The 20,635-nt window shown below is 32.2% G+C and overlaps 1 protein-coding gene across 7 annotated transcripts in view; it reads right to left on the reverse strand.

The window, feature by feature from the left end:
• Positions 1-20,635, reverse strand: part of LRBA (LPS responsive beige-like anchor protein) — a 723,014-nt gene that overhangs the window by 214,945 nt on the left and 487,434 nt on the right. For all 7 annotated transcript variants that reach the window (XM_058550176.1, XM_058550181.1, XM_058550180.1 and 4 more), the window contains 2 exons: positions 2,704-2,821; positions 449-551 (listed from right to left, as the gene is read on the reverse strand). In XM_058550176.1, the coding sequence (XP_058406159.1) occupies positions 449-551; positions 2,704-2,821 (221 nt within the window). The remainder of the gene's footprint in view (positions 1-448; positions 552-2,703; positions 2,822-20,635) is intronic.

The raw sequence follows: 20,635 nt of genomic DNA on the forward strand, positions 1-20,635 counted from the left end.
GTCTAATTAAGTAGCGTAAATTTGTTCATAATATTTCCTTTTAATAATCTGTAGGATCTATAGTGAGGCCCCCCCCTTTCATTCTTGGAATTGGCAATTTGTGTCTTCTTTCTTTTTCTTCTAAGTCTTGTATGGATATTACGTTTATTAATATTTTCAGAGAAACAACTTTTCATTGCATTGATTTTTCTTTCTTGTTTTTGTTTTCTTTTTCATTGATGGTCTGCCTTTATGTTTATCATTTTCTTTTTTCAGCTTACTTTGGTTTCCATTTGCTCCTCTTTTTTCTAGTTTCTTCAGACACAAGTTCAGTTGACTCAAAATAAAACAATACACTAATAATCATCATTTACTATGAAACATAAAACACAAGGTCATGCATTTAAAACAAATAAGAACAAATATTAATACAGATTATTTTGTATATTTTCGTCATATAAAATAGTACCTGGTTTGAGGCAATCCAAAACTGGTTCCAATACCAACACGAGGTAGATAGTTAACCACTTTCTTTACAGTTGCAGGGTCTGGGAAGTTGAACATTACAGCAACTATGAAAAGTAATTTTTAAAAATTAGAACATAATATGATTTCCTTTCTGGAAAACTGACTTCTTGGCCCAATAAAATATTTACTCTTAGTTCAGGAATCTATTAAATATAATCTTACCATATTACTTTTATTATAGTGTATATCAAGTTTTAGTATTAGTATGTTAGAGGTGATATTCATTTTACTTATAAATTCCTTTACCATAGACAATTACTTATCTAAATACTGTCAAAAGTTCTAACAACTGTTGTTACATTAATGTGACCTGAAGTTTCAATTATCTATCTACAACTTTGAATTTACAAAATTGAATTTTGGCAAGTTAAATATATACTTATGAATTTCTATAAGGAACTAATTAAAATTTTAAGCATATATAGTTAACAACCTAACAACAGAAAGCCTATAGATGTAGCTACTAAACTGTCAGTTACATTTATTTCCAGTGATGACCAGTTTAAAAAATATTCTCTTTACAATGTCTGTATGTTTATACTTTATATGTTCATATAATCCAGAACAATGTGTGATCTGAAGGAAAATTTTTCCTCTATGGTTAATAATCAAATTTAATTTGATTTCTAATCATTTCTATTTCAATAACCACACATTTTGCAAATATCAAGAAATGCATGTCTATATATATATAAACATATGCAGCATATAAATGTTAATGTATGACAGTCATCTATAAATTTTTATCCTTCTTAAAATATATGAAAATAACAAAGCCATAAAATCATGACAGACAATTTAGAAGATATTAATTTGGTCTTGAAATTTTAATTATATTAACTTCAATATTTGAACCATATAAAAGCTATAAGTGCTCATCTAAAAAAAGGATCCTTCTTTCTACCTAGCCTAAAAAATACCTCTGGCCAAAAAATTTTATCGGATGTTGATGTAACTTTTAAACACTGGCATTATCAACATGTTTCAGGTAAATAAGAACATGATCATTCACTAAGCACCTAAAACATATTTAGAACTGTCATATACATACCCAACATACCTTTTTAATAAGCCTTCCTTATACATCCGCTATTATACTCAATACAAGGGGAGAAAAAACAAAAGAAAAAACTATCATAGGTTATGGCAGAGGACCAAGCCCATGAGGGAAAGGCAATTGAAAAATACACATACAAAAGCAAGGATGCATAAGAAATTTCAAAGAAGGAAAATGAATGAGGATGAGCAAGGAATAAATATTGTAAGGTTGAAATCCCTCTGGGATAGCAAGAATGTAGACTGAACTAAAGTGTGAAACATTCACTCAATTATTTGCCTGGAAGAATAATGTTTACATTAGGAAAAAGAGGTATGTGTGAGGGAGGAGACCAAATAGGAAAGGGAAAAACATCTCTCCCTAAAGAAATCTGTATTCCCTAAAGACACATGATTTCATAAAGGAAAAAAACTGTATGTGCATGGAATATATGTTATTATGTGTAGAATTTTTAAATAACAACTTGTAGGTTATAGAAAGAGAAAATAAGAAAACTTCAACCTACTTATATAGAAGGAGTATGTGCAATAAGTCACTAGGTTTTATATATTCTCCCTTGCATGCCTCCAGTTGTACCCACCGATGCTTTTCCTTCAAGTTCACCTTATCTCCCCTTCTTGTCTTAATGAATTTCACCAAGTTCCATTCTAAACCCACAAATTGAATTTTAGTTCTTTCAAGAATGATGTAATACAAAGCAACCAGGACTGTTCAGTACCATTTTCTGATGGTCCCTTTATAAATGGCAATAGATTAGACAAAAGATTAAATAAATGTATGAATCATTTGATTACCCTCTCACCTCTCCAAATGCAGCCACCTTCCAGAAGGAGTTTAAGCATCAGAGCAATGTTGAGGATATCAAAATTCCACAACTGATTAAACAGTTATTCCCCATATTTATAAAGGCTTGCACTAATTTGTGATATGGCGAGAAAAATAAAACTACAACAAATAATTCTAAGAATGACCAAGAGGAGAAAAAACCATGAAGATGCATTTAGTTCAAAAAGAGGTCAGTAGGACAGAGGGTAGACTACAAAATACTATCTAAATGGGAACAATATGGCATGTTTAAAAATGAAAGCTTAAAGAGATGGAGGTTAGCTTTGTAACAATATACTTTTGCAACATATTACCTCTGTTCGCCATAAAGATCTCCAGGGCTGTATTTTGCAAAAGATAACGCCGAGAAAAGATTGATCGTATCTCTGTGAACAGCCATTTTCCATGCAGCCCTTCTGTATAGGCCAGAATCTAGTGAGGAAAAAAATAATCCCAAGTAAGTAACAACCGTAGAAAATTTTTTGTTTTTTCCCTCTCAATTAAAACAGAAAAGACCCTATCAAGAAAAACAATTTCTAAGAATTGAAGAAACAGTTAGTGAAATAATTTGGAGGGAGACTAACAGAATAGACCATGATTTGTGGGAAAAAAGCTTAAATGAAACAGCAGAGTAAAATTATAAAACATCTATTTATAAATCCATTTGAGGACTTTCTAAAGCAATGATGTAATCTATTTCTTTTTAGGAAATACATATTGCATTATTTATTGATTGATTTTTGAGTCATATTATAGAAGTAAAGTTTCACATAAAACCTTAAAAAGGGAGACCTCAAAAAAATGTCATACATGCTTATGGATCACATATACAATTCAGTTTCATATAATATGATTGTAATATATGCAAAAGTATTTTTATATACTTTAAAAAATATATTTAAGTTCATAACTTTAAAAAATTATATTTTTAAGGTCACTGTTAAGGCAACAGTCACTCAGAAATCACAAAGACCGACTGTATAAGAGGTTAAGTATCATTTTGTCAGCTAGGCTAAACACAAATCTGCAAATGAACTCAGAATAATCTCTCTATGGAGTAGGTGGTTGTCAGAGTAACTTGTTACAATTCTTGTCATCCCATGTGACAGATGCAGTAGCTTAGACTGCTTTGCTAACTCAAAGTAATCCCGTCTTGAGTCCTAAAACACTTTGTTGCTTTGTATTCAAGTCTTTTTTTTTTTAAAGTTCATTTCAAAAGCTTAATTATTAATGTGTTAAAGGAAAACCAGATTGGAATTTCTCTACACCAGTACTTCATAAAATATTAATTTAAAAAATGCTATGTATTTGCTTTCAAAACCTGATGAAAATCCATGAAGGCAAATTAAGTTAAACAAGATATATCTCTCAAAAGTAACCACCATTAAAAAATACAAATAAAACGACATTTGATTATGATACTGCATTATAGGGACAAAGATGAGATAAGCAAAGAGTGAAAAAACAATGAATAGTAAGAATTTATCCTACACAAACTTTTTCTTTTCTTTACTCATTTCCATTTTCTAGATCTTAATTACAAATAAATCTATATTGCTCAATGCAACCTTATTTAATTCACTAAGTATGTACTTAGATTTTTCTACAGAAACGATTCTATATCTGGCACCATAGAACCTAGAAATGAAAGAATTGGTACAACTCTCAGGCTCAGCTTTTTTCGAAAAACAAAACAAAAATCCAAAGGACCAAATAAATAAGCACGCTTTCAGTTTTAAAATTGGTGATAGAGATGAAAAGTTCTCATCACAAGAAAAATAATAATAAATAAAATAAAATTAGTGATAGAGAAATCCTACTAACTCTTTTCATACAACCAATATCTGTGTAAGTAAAATCAAGAGAAATGAACAGGAAAAGAGAGGATACAAATATGAGTATTACTGTCAACATTTTTTTTTAAGCAGAGGTTGCATGTACCCCTTTCTCTCACCACCAGCATAAATCTGCAGAGTCTGCAGTGTCCTCCTACTTGGTCTCTCTCCTGCTAGACTTATCTCCAGAGTCTACTATGACCAGAGGAGGCAAAGAAAACTGTTTTAAATATATAAATCAGATCACATCACTCATATATTTAATACCACCCAGTGGCTTCGTATTACATGTATGATAAAATCTGAAGCTCTTTACAATCGTTATACAGCCTTACATCTGGGATTCTCTGATGAGCCCAATTCATTCTTCCTCAGGGCCTTTATATTTGTTTTCTCCTCTGTGGAATGTTCTCCCCCAAAATCTTCACATGGTTAGCTCATTCTCACATTTAGATTTCTGCTCAAATGTCACCTCCTCAGAGAAGCCACAGGATCTAAACCCCACTTCCTCCATTACCACCTCATCCCACTCAAACTCCAGATTTCCTTCATAACACTTATCACTACCTGAAATTATAGTATTTGCTTGCTTATCTATTGCTTCTATTCAGCACTAGAACACCAGAATCTAAATTCTCCTAGAGCAAAGACTTTGAATACATTCTATTTCCATTTTCTAAAACAATGTCTGACACAAAGTAGATATTATTTTTGAATCATTAACTGAATCAATGAATGGCCACCTAAGCTCCATATATGACCCCAAATCATTTTGTTTGGGCCATATGGTATTTCAACGAAACTTCAAGTAGTTGAAAATACTTGAGAAAATGAATATTTACATAAATATTCAGATTTCTGGTTTCTTAGGAAAAACTGGAGTATCTGTGAAATCTAGATCTATATGTCACATGGTAACAAGTGGTATGCATTCTCCTTTTTGGCAGTCTCCATTCATTCACTCATTTACTATTGTTTGCCTAGCTTCCACTGGCATTTGAGTTTGCCACCTAGGACTTCTCAAATAGTAGAGAATCCAATATATGTTCTGTAATACTTATAGTCTACTATATCCAACTTTTTATAGGGAGAATGAGGCCCAGACAAGTTAAATACTTGATACAAAGTCCTCTGGAAAGTTAGTGGCAGAGTCTGGCCTACTCCAAGGTTTTCTAATCCATAAACCCAGAGCTTCCACATTTATACCACATTGTTACATTTCTAAAAAAGAGTTTAAACGTTTGTTAAACTAGGACTCAACTCATCAGAAATTTTAATCAACTACATTTGTTTTCCTGCACTTGGGTTATAGGTAAAAGAGGAAAATCAAAAGAAAACAAACAACAAAGGAGCCTTTAAGCTCTGTGATATGTTAAGACTATCATATACTGGTCTGAAAATTCTATCTTTTATATCTATAGAGCTATATAATAAGACCTGTTGCTCATACTGGTGACGTCAATCATTGCCAAGATTTAATTAAAGATTTAATTATATTCTAGGATACTCCAATTATTAGCAGAAATAAGTATAGTCATGCACCTCACAACAACGTTTTGGTCAATGACGCATATACGACAGTGGCTCCATAAGATTAGTACCATGTAGCCTAGGTGTATAGCAGGCTATACCATCTAGGTTTGTGTAAGTACACTTTATGAAGTTTGCACAACAACAAAACTGCCTAATGACGCATTTCTCAGAACATAATCCCGTCATTGTGACACATGACTGTATACTAAAACACTGTTGTAAGATTTTTTAATGTACTGAAATAGTTTTCCAATTAATCAAAAAATTCAATTTATATCCCATTCCTTTAAGCGTATGGTTATTTAAAAATCTTAAAATTCAGCAGGCAGCATGCTCCTTTAAAATTTGTTTTATTACCAAACATCCAACATATTCAAAACTACAGAAAATCACATAAGCCCCATGTACCCACTATCCAACCTTATAAAACTCTAAAATTTTGCCACATTATTGCATCTATTTTAAAAATTAATAAAGCATTACAGATAGTGTTGAAATTCCCATGTATAAATAACCCTTCTTGATCCCATTTTCCTCTTTCGTCAGAGCTAACCACTATCTTTGTTTTGAGGTTTATAATTCCCATGTAAGTTTTTATATCATTAGCACATATACATCCATAAATAATATGCAGCATTATTTTTGTATGTTTTCAAACCTGATATAAATGGTATCATACTGAATGTATGACAGTGTGCTTTAAAAGTAAAATATAAGCAGGTCTGGTGATGTCTTAAAATTCAGAAAGAGAAACAGGAGGAGAGACAAAAAATTATTTAAAATTGCCAAAGGTATTAAAAATTAAAATCTTACACAAAAAAACTAACCTGACTCTAAAAAAAATTCGCAAATGAAATTCTATACTTATGGTCAAGATAATTAGGGTTTAAAATAGAAACAAAGAATCTCTTACCAGAATTACTAACCGAAATTGATATAATAACATTTCTTTAAAGTATTCATTAGCAAAAAGTGTCAGTACTGAAAAGCAGCTGAGGCCTAGCAAAGCAAGAGGTTTATTTCTTATTGGAATAGTATATTCTTGGTCCGAGGCTTCACTTCAAAGTCTCTAGAGTTCAATTAAAACTGGATTAGGTAGAAGCAGACCCTTCTTTGGGACTTTCTGTTCACTGAAACTCTACATACACTGACAGCACTCTAGACAGAGGTCTAGCCCTCCAATGAATCAGTTGCTATGGAAACTGTATCATTACCATTGCTCTGCAGTTATGACCCCAAGTCTAGAATAGCTTGAAAGCTTAAGCTCACAGCATTCTCTTTGAATGTTTACCACCTTGTTTGAATACTGTTAGTATTATTACTAGTGAATTCAACTTTCATTTTTTTTATCATTTGTTTCAACAAAGATGGTTTATTAGTTAAATGGTGAGATAAGGGAGTCAGAGAGGAAAGAAAGAAATCAGTATTTAATTATTTATATACATATAGAAATACTTACATACACACACATATAAGTACATATACACTGTTTCTTTACATTAAAAAATTCAAACGTATCTTCTTTAAAATTTTTACCTGAAAATTGTGCCCTCTGAAAAAGGATATATTTTTCCACAAATAATAAACACATTTCTTTCTTCTACCCTTCAAATAGTATACTATGAACACATATGAAAACTTCTTCACCCTGTTGAATTTATTAACTTGAAAGTAAAGTATTTTTCACTGTCCCTTTAAACATTCATTTTGAAAAGCTTATGAATTTATCTAAATAAAATTTTCTTTTGTTTTCTCACCCTCATGAAAGAATAAAAATATAAATCTGCATTTATTCTCCAACTGCATGATAGTCTTATTTACTGAATATCAGGCATTTTTAAGAAGTAGATTTAAAATAGTCTCTGAAAATAAAGCCATATTTGTTTTACTTAAGAAAAAAGGTTTTGTTTTAATTTTAAGTTTAAAATTCTTTTTGAAGGGAAAAATACTAGAAAGTGATAAAATTTTTTACCTCAAAAATAAGAAATATTTACGTGGGAGTCTGCATATATAGAATCAATAAAAGATGTTTTTAAAAAATACTATTCTTAATGTTTAAAACTAGCATTTCATAACTTAGTTCCAAATATTCGCCAATTTTTGAAGAGGTTTTACTCTTTCCGACGATTCTATATTAATTTATGAAGAATTTGATAATAAAAGTAAAATCAGATAATATATATCAACAATAGTACTTAAAATTTCACAACAAATCCATTTCCAAACTATATGCATATATTTAACATCAAGAAAAATGTTTTCAACTTTGTATAAAAAATGTAAACTAATCATGCTGTCAATTAAGCAATGACACTACTGGTAGGAAAGTCCAGAAGATATTCATATCCCATTTTCATGGAACATAATTTTAAATTAGAAAGAGCATACCTTAATATGAAAATATATTTAAAGTGAAAACACATATTGAAAAACATTCTAATAACTCACCACTAAATATATGTGTAAATATGTTTTATTTGCAATAATTGCAATTTTAACAAACTAGTTGAAAGTAATTTTAATTAAGTATTTTAAAGTTGTACCACACTATTATTAACATAGTTTTTGGATTTTGTTGCATATGATTTTCTCTGAACCTTAATGTCAAAGCATAGCCCTTAACTTATTCTAATAATATTGAATTCTAGTTGGTTTAAGGATTTACTTCAGCACCAACTATATAACTTTTAGTTTTAAGTTTTCAAAGATATATTATTAAAGTTAAACATAGAGGTCTTTTTTTAAAATGACATATAGTTGACTCTGGTAGAAAATTCAAGATGGTAATTTTGTTATTAACTATATATCCATGCACACACAAAATGTCCCCAAATTTTGAAAAGAACAGAACAAAAATATGAAAGTTATGAATATGAAAGAAAATTACCTTTTAAATTAATTATGAGTTATTTAATTTTTTTCATCTATATAGTAAATTTCCTCCTTCTGCTTACTAGTACTATGATGTAGTACAGTATTCTCCTTAGCATTTTCATGGGTGACAAATTCAATTAAACATATTCATTACTCTAATGTTCTACTTGACAGTTTAGTCAGTATGAAAAATTTAAAATATATAAATAAAATGCTATGTGACCTCTGTATTGATTGGGCTAAAATGGTTTTAGCCTGGGTGTGGATGATGGGACAGCTGGGAGGGGCAAGAAGGGAGCATACAAACACATACACTCTTACGTTTTCTCTTCCAATTACTGAGGGAGATGATAAAACCACAGCAAATGATGTATCAGCTCATTTTATCTTATCGCTTTGGGGCTAGGTGACAATGAAGTTCATATTTCACTGGCTCCCATTGAAGATTGTGAAAATTACTTGCCCTCATGACCTGAAATTTCACTAGAAGACAGAAATTTCTCTTCTGCAAAGTAATGCAATTTTTCAGATGTCAACCTTTAGCCCAGCTTTAAAAATTAATTTCATTTATATTAACCAATGATATTGATATTTTCACAGAACACTTTGATACATGAAGCACTGACTGGCAAATTGATGTTGCTTTAGATGGGTAAAACTATTTTATTTTAAGTTGCTATGGCAGACAGATTTATGGCAAACTGAAATTCCCATTTCATAATTTAATATTTGTGCTCGAGTGATGCACCTTTAAGCCCTTGGCCTGTAAATAATTCAGAGTCTTTAGTTGGTTCTGTTTTATTTTCAATATTCTTCAGCTTAAAAATAATTTACATTCTAAATGACGTATCATAAAAACCATCTCTTATGGAACTAACATTTAATATATATATCTTAATGAATCAAAAGCCAAATGTGGTAATGAAGAAGCAGAACAAAGAAGGTATTTATCCATCATCCAACTAATCTCTGTTAGTTTTTTAATTTAAACTATATCTCAGTGTGACTTTTTTCTGAGAGAAGAATTGAAAATATACTATAAAAAGATATTAAGGAACAATATTAAGGAAGACGAATGCATCTTATTTATTTTTCACAGCAGCACACAGTAAAAAGCTAAGTATTGAAGTTTCAGTAAAAGAGTAGAATGAACCTAAATAACTACCTGAATTAAAATAGAGACATCTGGGTTCAGAGGTACCTTTTAAGATAAAACATAATAAAAACAAAGCCACAAAGTCAATTTTATCATGAACAAGGTGTGAAAGTGTTTCATCTGATTTTAATATAAGAGATGCAGAAATCACCTTGTATCTATACAAAAAAAAAAATTCAGTGTTTTGGAGTACTAAAAACGAGACTAAAAGATATACAGTCTAGTAGCTTAGCAAGTTTTCATTACCTTTATCCAGTAAAGAGTTTTATTAATTCAAATAATGCCTTGAGAAGACAATCATTACACCAGTATGCTTTCATTTTATTAATAAGTTAAAAATAAATTTATTCATTAATCTATACTCTCAAAATTAGAAAAAAGCCAAGAAAAACATGTCTCTAATTTAGCTATTTCTCCCCAAAATGGTTTAACACCACTCTGCCTAACTTTGTATCCTCAAAATCACTTTTGCATTTTTATGCTAACAATATCCCAGTTTCTTTTTTTTTCCAAAAATATTTATATTTAATTTTCTTTACATGTATGATATGGGAAAAATGGTAATATAAATTATATTTTATGATTTTTCCATTTAGATTGGAAAGATTCCTAGTCACTTCTCAAAAATCTCTGAGAATAACATGCTATTGTCACTGAATTCAAGCTATAAAGTATTTTTGCCTATTATTCCACACACTGACTCTCTAAAGTCATGAGTTTTCTATTCCTTATTAAAGAGTTAAATTTAAATCACCCCTAATAAAAAACTTTCTAATTTCAAATATACTGGAATAGTCTATAAATATTCCAACATATAAATAAAACAACGTACAGACAGAAATTTCTTTCTTCTCAATGCCAATTCTTATTTTATGAACTCAATCTCAATCTCAGATTGGTATCAAAAGCCCTCCCTAGATACATGAACTAAATCTTCAAGTTAGAGTAATGTCAGCCTATAGCTACATTACTTATCTCTTTGTAGCAAATACAATATGATTTAGCCACTGGAAGTTTGTGGTGACTATTTAAACTTATTAAAGAAAAAACCTTTGTTTATCTTAAAGAAATTTGCTTTTCTTCTTCAAACAAAGCAAAGAACAGAAACAAGCAAAATGGAAAGGAAAAAGTTATAGACAACTTCATGCTAACAGCCCAAAATCCCAAGGACACTTTTTTTCCCAATCTGAGGGAAATACTTTTCTACTATATATATTTTTAGCTTTCTTTCTCTTATTAATTACTCAACTTCTTTAGCTGGAGTCAGTTATAAATGTACATGTACCTATTTGCTTCCATAATAGAGCATGAAATTAAATATTGCGCTTGCCTTCAGCTTCAGATATAATCTTCCAAAAAGCTATTTTCTTAAAGGACCTATATTACACAGAACATGATGAACACAGTTTAAATAAGATTTGAGGGTTAATCTGATTTCATTGCATAACTCCATAACATTGTATACTCTCACTAGATTAGAGTTGCTACTTGACTGGAGTTCTTTGAGGCTAGGCCACTGGTCTTACTCATCTTTCTATTCACAGTACATAGCACAGTTTCAGGAATATAGAGACGTGGACCTCCATCCATCGATGGAGGGCCAGCCCAACCTCACAAAGTACATACAATCTAAGCTTCTGGGAACACATAAGCACAAACATAGCAGAAAGCAAAAAGGGGCAGAAAAATGAAACGGAAAACTACAACATAGCATTTTTAAAAGACCAAATTCAAGGGTCAGAGTACTTTAACTTCTGACCAAGGTGGAGTAACAAGGACTGGATTTACTTTTGTACATAAACAATATTTAAAATAGAGATAACATATGAAAAAAATTGTTTTCAAAACATTAAACATCAAGCAATGAAAGACAGTGACCCCTGGGAGACAGGAAAAACAAGCAGTGACACCTACTATTGCTCCAGCTCACTGTCTGGAGAGACTGCAGGCCCCAGAACAGGCAGGAGCACCTCAGTTAGAACACACTGGTCTCCTGGAGTAGAGAAAACAGTTTGGAGTACAGTGAGATCAAGGCGGCTAAGTTTGCAAAGCAGCGTAGCAGACTGGAAAGAACTGGAAAGAGAGAACCCAGAGCTCCTGAGATCTGCAGTCTTCAGCTGACTACTGATCAACCCATGTGTTTAAGAAAACAACCTCAGGCCAGTAAAAGAATCATTCCGCCAAATTAGAGAACAACACCTAGAGCTCACAGAGCCAAAGCAAAAAAAAAAAAAAAAGAATCTCATAATTCATGGAGCATTGGGTAGAGTACTCAGAAGAGCTTTAACTTAGTAGTGTGGAAAAAATTAGCCCTGGACTAAACACTGCTCTGGTCCTCCCTAACAAACCTTAAAAGCAAGATCCACACAAATCAAACTTTTTCCAAGTAACCTAACTGTATTCTAGAACAATGCATTAAAATATTTATGGAATACAAAAATATTTACCACACAACAGGGTAAAATTCACCACAGCTGGTATTCAATTCAAAATTACCAGGCCTGCAAAAAATCAGGAAAATACATATGACCAATAATGAGGAGAGAAATTAATTAAGCAAAACTGACCCAGAAATGACACAGATGACAGAATTATTAGAAAAGGACATCAAATCAGACAAAGTAGATCTTAGAGCAAAAAATATCACTAGGGATAAAGATGGTCATTTCATAATGATAACAGATCATTTTATCAAGAGTCCATAACTATCCTAATTGTCTATGAGCTGAATAAGAGTGCTTTAAAATACATGAAGCAAAAACTGAGAGAACTGAAATGAGAAATACGCAAATCTACAAATCCACAATTATAAACAGATTTCAACATTCCTCTCTCAATAACTGATAAAAAAGGAGATGGAACATCAGTAAGGATATAGAAGACTTGAACGAGACCATCTATCATCACCTAACTGACATTTATAGAGCCATCCATCCAACAACAGCAGAATACACATTTACAAAGATAGAACATATTTTGGGCCAAAAACAAAGTTGCAATAAATTCAGCAGATTCAAATCATATAAAGTGTATTCTCTGACCACAAGGAAATTAAATCAGAAATCAGTAACAGAAAGATATGTGAAAAATTCCCAAAATTTGAAAACTAAATAGTACACTTCTAAATAACCCATGGGTCTAAGGAAAAAAAAATCTCAGAAAGTAGATTGAACTGAATAAAAATGAAAATACAACATATAAAAATTTGTGGAATGCAGCTAATGCAGTGCTTAGAGGGAAATTTCAACCACTAAACACTATTTGGATACTAATTGGAAAGTAAAAAAGTCTCAATAATTCAGCTTGCACCTTAAAAAACTAGAAAAAATAAGAGTAAACTAAACCCAAAGTAAGCTGAAGAAATAAATAAAAATCAAAGAGAAAATCAATAAAATAGAAAACAAAAATAATAGAGAAAAAAATAACTGAAACCAAAAACTGGCTCTTTGAAAAGATCAATAAAATTTATAAACTTCTAACCATACTGATCTGGCAAAAAAGAGAGAAGACACAAATTATCAATATTAGGAATGATATCAGCAATTATCAACATGAGGAGAGAGGAAACATCACTACAGATTATATAAACATTAAAAGAATAATAAGGGAATAGTATATACAACTTTATACCACTAAATTGGACAATTTTGATCAATGAACAGACTTCTTGAAAGACACAAACTATCCACGCCCTCTCAAGAAGAAACAGATAACATAAATAGCTCTATATCCATTAAAGAAACTGAATTCATAGTTTAAATCTTCACCTAAAGCAAACTCCAGGCCCAGATGGCTCCACTGGTGAATTCCACCAAATATTTAAGGAAGAAATAGTACCAATTCTATACAAAGTCTTGTAGAATATTAAAGATGAGGGAAGCCTTGCCAACTCATTCTATGAGGCCAGCATTACTCATATATTAAAACCAGACAAAAGCATTATACAACAAGAAAATCCAAGGAGTGGTCTCCACTTAAATATTTATGTAATTTCTTTGTCTTGAGATTTATTGTGGATACTCTATAAAATAAACAGATTAAATGCCTTCTCAAACTACCAAGAGACATTTTCCCACTCCTGCACTTTCACAAATTGTCTCTGAATGCACCCACTTATCCTGTATCTTTCTCAAAAATGTCCACACCAGTTTTCTTTTGTCCTGTATTTCAACTTGACTTCTTTTGGATTTTAGTAGGGTAGATGAATTCTCAGCCTTCTCATTTCACACTGAGTGATTTCACCCATAACCACTGCTTCTAATACCAAACCACAAAGGGGTGCAAGAATCTAGTCATAAGACATTAGAGGTGATTACCTGTACTTGGAGATGTCAAGTTTTGTACCTCTTACTTACTAGATATCTTATGTCTGATCACTTAACTAGATAGCTCCACCACAATATCCTCTAAATTCTCAAATTCGACACATCCAAAAATGAACTCACATTGTCCCCTCAAGAGCTGTCATTAGTCCATTAGAGACTATTTTGGTAAACGGAGCCACAAATACCATGTACACCACACAGAAACCTGAGTCATCCTATATCCTACCTCTCATTCCTTTTGATCTCACTGATCTCTTAATCAACAAGTTCAATGAATTCTATCTTACAGTACTTACATCCTTCTGCTCTTGGTCATATATACTGAATCTACTTTAGAACAATTCTTCATCACATTTGAATGTTTTCACAGACATATCTCATGTTCCAACCATGTCACACAACATACACTCCTTCAACCACGCCATGCTGTTTCATGCTTACATGCCTTCCAGTGTGTGGGTCTTTCTATCTGAAAAGCAACCTCTTTTAATGAGCTTGGTAGCGGTGGTGGGGGTGGCTGTATTAGACTGGTAGTAGAGAGTAATAGCAATAGCAGCAATAAATACAATTTAATTAGAACTCTTTGTATGCCAGGATCTATTTAAGTGCTTTAATTCAATTAATTCTCAAAATGGCACTATGAAATACATGCTATTTTCACCATTTTATAAATGAGAGAACATTCTTTGAGAGGTTAGATGACTTAGTCAAAAATCACATAACCACTAAGTAGTGTAGCCAACTCTATCAGACTTCCAACATTGTGCTCTAAGCCACTACATAATACTTACTCCTTGGTGAACCTTTCATCCTTAAAATCCAAGACAAGGTTTTGTAAAACCTCTGACTTTCCAAGCAGATTCAATCATCCTCTTTGTGCTATCACAGGTGTAGTACAAACTCCATTTATTTCTAAATGTCTCCCTTAGTAGACAATGAATTTCTTTAAGTAGACATACAAATTACTTATTTTTGTAAACCTGGAGTACTCGGTACCTTACAGAACTCAATAAATGTCTACTCAACGAATAAATGACAAGATTATTTCAGTTGAAAACTAATTTTTCATCTTCCACTCCTTGCTTCTATAATTAGTTTTAAAACTGAATTGAAAAGAAATCTCTAGACTTGCTAAAATAATGAACTTTGTGTCTCATTTCTTGGTAAGGGCATTTAGTGGGGCCATGATCAAGGTTAGCAAAATTTATTGTTCCTGGAGAGAGTGGTTAAAATGATCTCTCATAAGTAACTATCAAGTATCCTATGAAATATAACTGCCCTGTGATGAAGTATTACCACCTAAAAGAAATACAAGTTTCCTAACACCTCACCCACTCCCTCCAAAAATTCCGTAATGTGAATTTGCTATATTATCTAAGAATATGCAATTCTGCTATAGAAGATAAGAAAATAAATGGGAAAGATGAAAACCAAAAGAAACATTAAACATTGATAATAAGATAGTAACTTGCGAGATATAAGTAAAATTCATAGGCCATGTGAAGTAGAGATAATGAGTAAGACAGTAGCTTGTGAGAGACAGATTTCAAAAAGTGCTATGTACAGTAAATTTAAAGTTAAAAATCTGTTAAGACCTGTTAAAGACAGAATACATTGAATGTATGACAGAATAAAGAAGAATGTTACATACAAATAAAAAGAGATGGAAAGACCAAGTCACAAGATATAATCACGCCAATTCTGTTTTGGGTTGCTGATATTTCTCTAGGTCTTGAGAGTGAGGCAGTATTTACCCTTTTGTTCCCAGACACTCTTTTCAACGATGTTTGTATAGTGAACAGCCTATGAAGAGATAGTGTCTTTTCTTCAGAGCAAAAGGCAGGTGTTTTTTACTGTCCAGTACAATAAAGATAATGATGCTCTTTGGGGCAAAGGCCAGACTTTACTGCCTATTGTAAACATTTTGGGTTCTTGAAGATTGAGGTTGCTCAACTGGGATGTAAACTCACTGAGTGCACAGTATCTACCTGGGCCTCTTGTCTTAGTCTGTTCAGACTGCCATAATAAAATATCACAGACTGGGTGGCTTAAACCACAGAAATGTATTTCTCACAATTCTGGAGGCTGGGAAGTCCAAGGTCAGGGTGCCAGCAGATTTGGTTCCTAGTGAGAGCTCTCTTCCTGGTTTGCAGATCGTTGTCACAGTATCCTCACATGGTGGAGAGAGAGAGACCTCTCTTCCTTTTCTTATAAGGCCAAAGTCCTGTTGGATTAGGGTGCTAACCTCATGACCTCATTAAACCTTAATTACCTCCTAAAGAACCCCATCTCCAGTTACAGTCAGGGGAGTTAGGGTTTCAATACATGAATTGGGGGTTGGGGAGACACACAGTTCAGTCCATAGCATCCCTTCATGTCACCTTGTGAAACTTAGGGGCAAGAGGAACAGACACTAAATGATGCTTATTCTCTTTGTTGTGCTGTAAGAAAGGTCTTTGTCTCTGACCCAGGAGTCTCAGGTCTTCTGCCAGCATCCATGAAATTTTGGGAAGATAAATTGTTAGTTTGTAAAGTAGGGTAAACTTTCAGATTGACACTTTGGATGACAACTACATCAGGCTTAAATAGGCCACCCACTGGTGATACCCAATACAGTCAGATCCGGCCCCTGTGGGTTTTATCTGAACAAGAAATTCAGACAAAACCATAATTATTCAACAGGCTAATTGGTTAACTATAGCTCTGGCCCGGGGTAATTACTGCTGCATATCTCCAATAGAGCAAGTGTGTTTCATTGGCCTGGGCCACTTTCCATCTGTGAATTCCCTTGCTCAAACCTCAACACTGGGACTTATAACACTAACAACAAGAAAGGCTGATAAGGCAGAGAAAGAGACAGGACATGTAAATGTTGCATAACTAGGATTCAAATACTAGATCTTTCTGCCTGCTTGCATTCTATCCTAAGTACATTACCTTACCCTATCTCACTTTCCTTTCGTCTGTGTGTTTTAAATTGATTTAATAGGTCACATGATTGGATAATCTTAATTTAATCTGTGAGTGCTTCCGTTCTGTGATCTCAGGGATGATTTTTCTGGTAGCATATTTGGAGGCTACCATTGTAGCAAGGTAGTTTCTCACAGAACAGGTTCACAGCTAACTTTTATCCAACACTAAATTACAATTTAAAAAAATTATTCTAGACCTCAGGGAAAAACTAGGAAGCTCCATAATTCATTTATGAAGTCAGCATAATTTTAATACTGAAAACTTAAAAGAGAGAGCATATAAAAAAGGAAAATTGAAGAGCAATTTCATCACTGAATAAAGATACACAACTTCTAAATAATATAAGCAAACAAAATCCAGCAACGTATTATAATAATATATCACAAAGCAGAGTAGTTCATTGAATTGCAACAGTGGTTCTATATCAGAAAATCCACAACATAATCATTATATCAACAAATTAAACGGAAAACATTATATAATCATTTAGTAAATGCTGAAAAGGCATTTGACCAAATTTAGGAACCATTCCTAAAAAAAAAATGCTAATAAAATAGGAATAAAAAGAAATTATATATAATAAAGGCTTTTTACCAGAAGCCTAAGACAAATATTAAATATGTGAGCTGGGGCTAAACATGTAAACTCTGGACTAAATAATAGTACCCATCTCATACGCTTGTTTTGAAAATTAAATTAATATATGTATAGCTAGTAAAATAACGCCTGGCACATGGTAAGCATTTGGTATGTGTTAGCAATTATTATTACAATAATGATGATTATCACCAGTCAAATGGCAAAAGGTGTAATAAATGAAATACAATAAAATTTAAAACCTAGTATAAACATTGAAAAGGAAAAGATAAAACTCTTAATATATCCAAAACACTCTAATTAAAATGATAAAAATACATATATAAGATAAATATGGAAACATTAATAGCTGTTCTGCATTTTAGCAACTGGCACTTAGATATAGAAACTGGAAAAATGTATTTCATTCATAATAGCAAGAAAAACTTTAAACAGGAATAATTTTAGCAAGAAAGGCAAAGAGGAGCTATAAAAAAATATATAAAATATTAAAGGAACAAAAAGTACAATCTGAAACAAAAAATAACAAATGTTTTTAATAGCAAAATTTAATATCATTAAAATGTAAATTTGCCAAAAATCAATATATAAGTTTAATGTATTTGCAATTAGAAAGCCAATGGGGCTTTTCGTAAGCTTCATAAAATTATTTAAAGTTTACATGACAGAATATATACCTGAAAATAGCCAATAAAAGGATGAAAACTAGTTAGAGGGAATACTCCACCTTAAACACTATGCAGGACTAGTTAGAGGGAGTACCCCATCTTAAACACTATATAGACAAGAGTAAAGACTTAAATAAAAAAATATATTTTAAGAACATTAGACTATAACACAGTCTGATATTTCCTATTTCATTTCTATTTTTTTAAGTATCAGTTCTGATGCACAAAAATGATAGCACTGCTTAATGTGGTATGATCAACAGGTAAGTAAATCACCTAGACTGCACAGTGGCTTGCACATAGTTGGCTTTCAACTGTTTTTCCCTTCACTACATATATAATCTAGAAGGCAAGAGACCTTTTAAACCATAACTGGAAATCAGAATTTATAAAAGAAATATTTAGGCCTATAACTTTATAAAAATGTAAAATTAATTAACAGCAAAAGATATGATTAATAAATTCAAGTGGAAAGACAGATTTGGAAAAATTATTTCATGATAGACAAAGGATTACTATAATATACAACGAACTTTTACAAATTCAAAAGAAAATGAATAAAAAATGTACAAAGATTTAAAAAGGAATTTCACAGAACTAATTCAAATGTCTAACATTAAAAATAAAAAGTTTAAATTTATTAGTAGTAATGAAAAACCTCAACAAAACAAGAATGAGATATTTTATACCCAAGAGACTAGCAAAAATTAAAAAAGCCGTAACACATTTTGCTGACAAGAATGCAAAGAGAAGTATATATCGCTGGTGAAAAAATGAGATGTAAAACCCCTTCAGAAAGTAACCTTACATTATTTATTAAAAATAAAGATAGCCACATTTTTCATAGTGACAAAAACAAAAATGGAAAATGAGACTGTGAAATCCAATGCATGTCATTAGGAAAATGGGTGAAAAATTATGACATGTCTTCTTCAGTCATTGAAAAGAATGAATTAAAGCCACCTCAGCTGACTTGGCTGAATATCCACCATCAAAATACAGTACAGTGAGAAAAGCAACATACCAACAAGTATATATTACAGGATTTCATTTTGGTGAATCAATGAAAAACTCCCCAACCACACACATAAGTTTATATGAAAATGGAGACAAATATGAAAGGATACATGCTAGATTGTTATTACATGTTAAGTGGGAGAAGAGGATTTGGGAGGTAGGAGATTGGGGTGAGAAGGAACAAGAGAGAGCCAAGAAAAGACAGGAAAACAGCATGCGTAAAAATAAAACACACATACAACAAAAACAACCAGTGAGTAGACTATATTTATAATAAAACTATTCATGTATGTATGCATAAAAACATTTATTAAAATGTGAATAAGAGAAGGTATGTCATTATTTTCTAAATTTTTGTTACTACGTTATGTTAGCAGTTTTTGTATACTGTCATGGAAGACAAAAGTCACCTTATTTTTCTTTTCTTTTTCTCAGTAGTTTTCAGAGTTCAAATTGTTTATCTTATTTCTCCTTTTATTTTTTATTTTATGTATTTATTTATTTTTAAAGATTTTATTTATTTATTTTTTCCCCCCAAAGCCCCAGTAGATAGTTGTATGCCATAGCCGCACATCCTTCCAGCCGCTGCATGCGGGACGCGACCCCAGCATGGCCGGAGAAGAGGTGCGTCGGTGCGTGCCCGGGATCCGAACCCGGGCCGCCAGCAGCTGAGCGCGCGCACTCAACCGCTAAGCCACGGGGCCGGCCCATATTTCTCCTTTTAAAGTTTCCAAAATTCTTTCTATAGATTCTTAGAGTTCTTCTTCACGTAGGACCAGCCCGTCTTCCTTCTCAATGTCTTTAAAGATAAGAATAAAACTTCTTTCAATTTTAAATGCTTTACTTCTGATTTCTGTCAATTACCAAAGGTTCAGGTCACAGTCCTTCATAGTCACGGAGTGGGGACTTGATTTAGAAAGAGAAACTGAAAACCAACATGGACCTCTGTGATCATCTCAGAGCTCACCAAATATTTTTCTTACCCACCCATCTCTGACCTCTGTAGGCCTGACATAACAGTGAGAGCAGAACAGGAATTCCCTCATGTTCCGGTAGTTTATTTCTGAGGATGATGGCCTTAAATACCTACCTCTGTGGCCTCTGGCACAAGCATTAATAGTCCCATATGTTCATATTAATTATTGCATTTTTATGTTGATATGAATGTAGGACTTGCCTAGACTACTTTTTTTCTTTGGTTTATTTTACTTCATTCATAACTTATATCAAAAAAAGCAACCTTTAAATGAAAGCAAACTAATTCCTAA

This window comes from Diceros bicornis, chromosome 11, assembly GCF_020826845.1.
Source record: "Diceros bicornis minor isolate mBicDic1 chromosome 11, mDicBic1.mat.cur, whole genome shotgun sequence".
NCBI classification, from domain to species: Eukaryota; Metazoa; Chordata; class Mammalia; order Perissodactyla; family Rhinocerotidae; genus Diceros; species Diceros bicornis.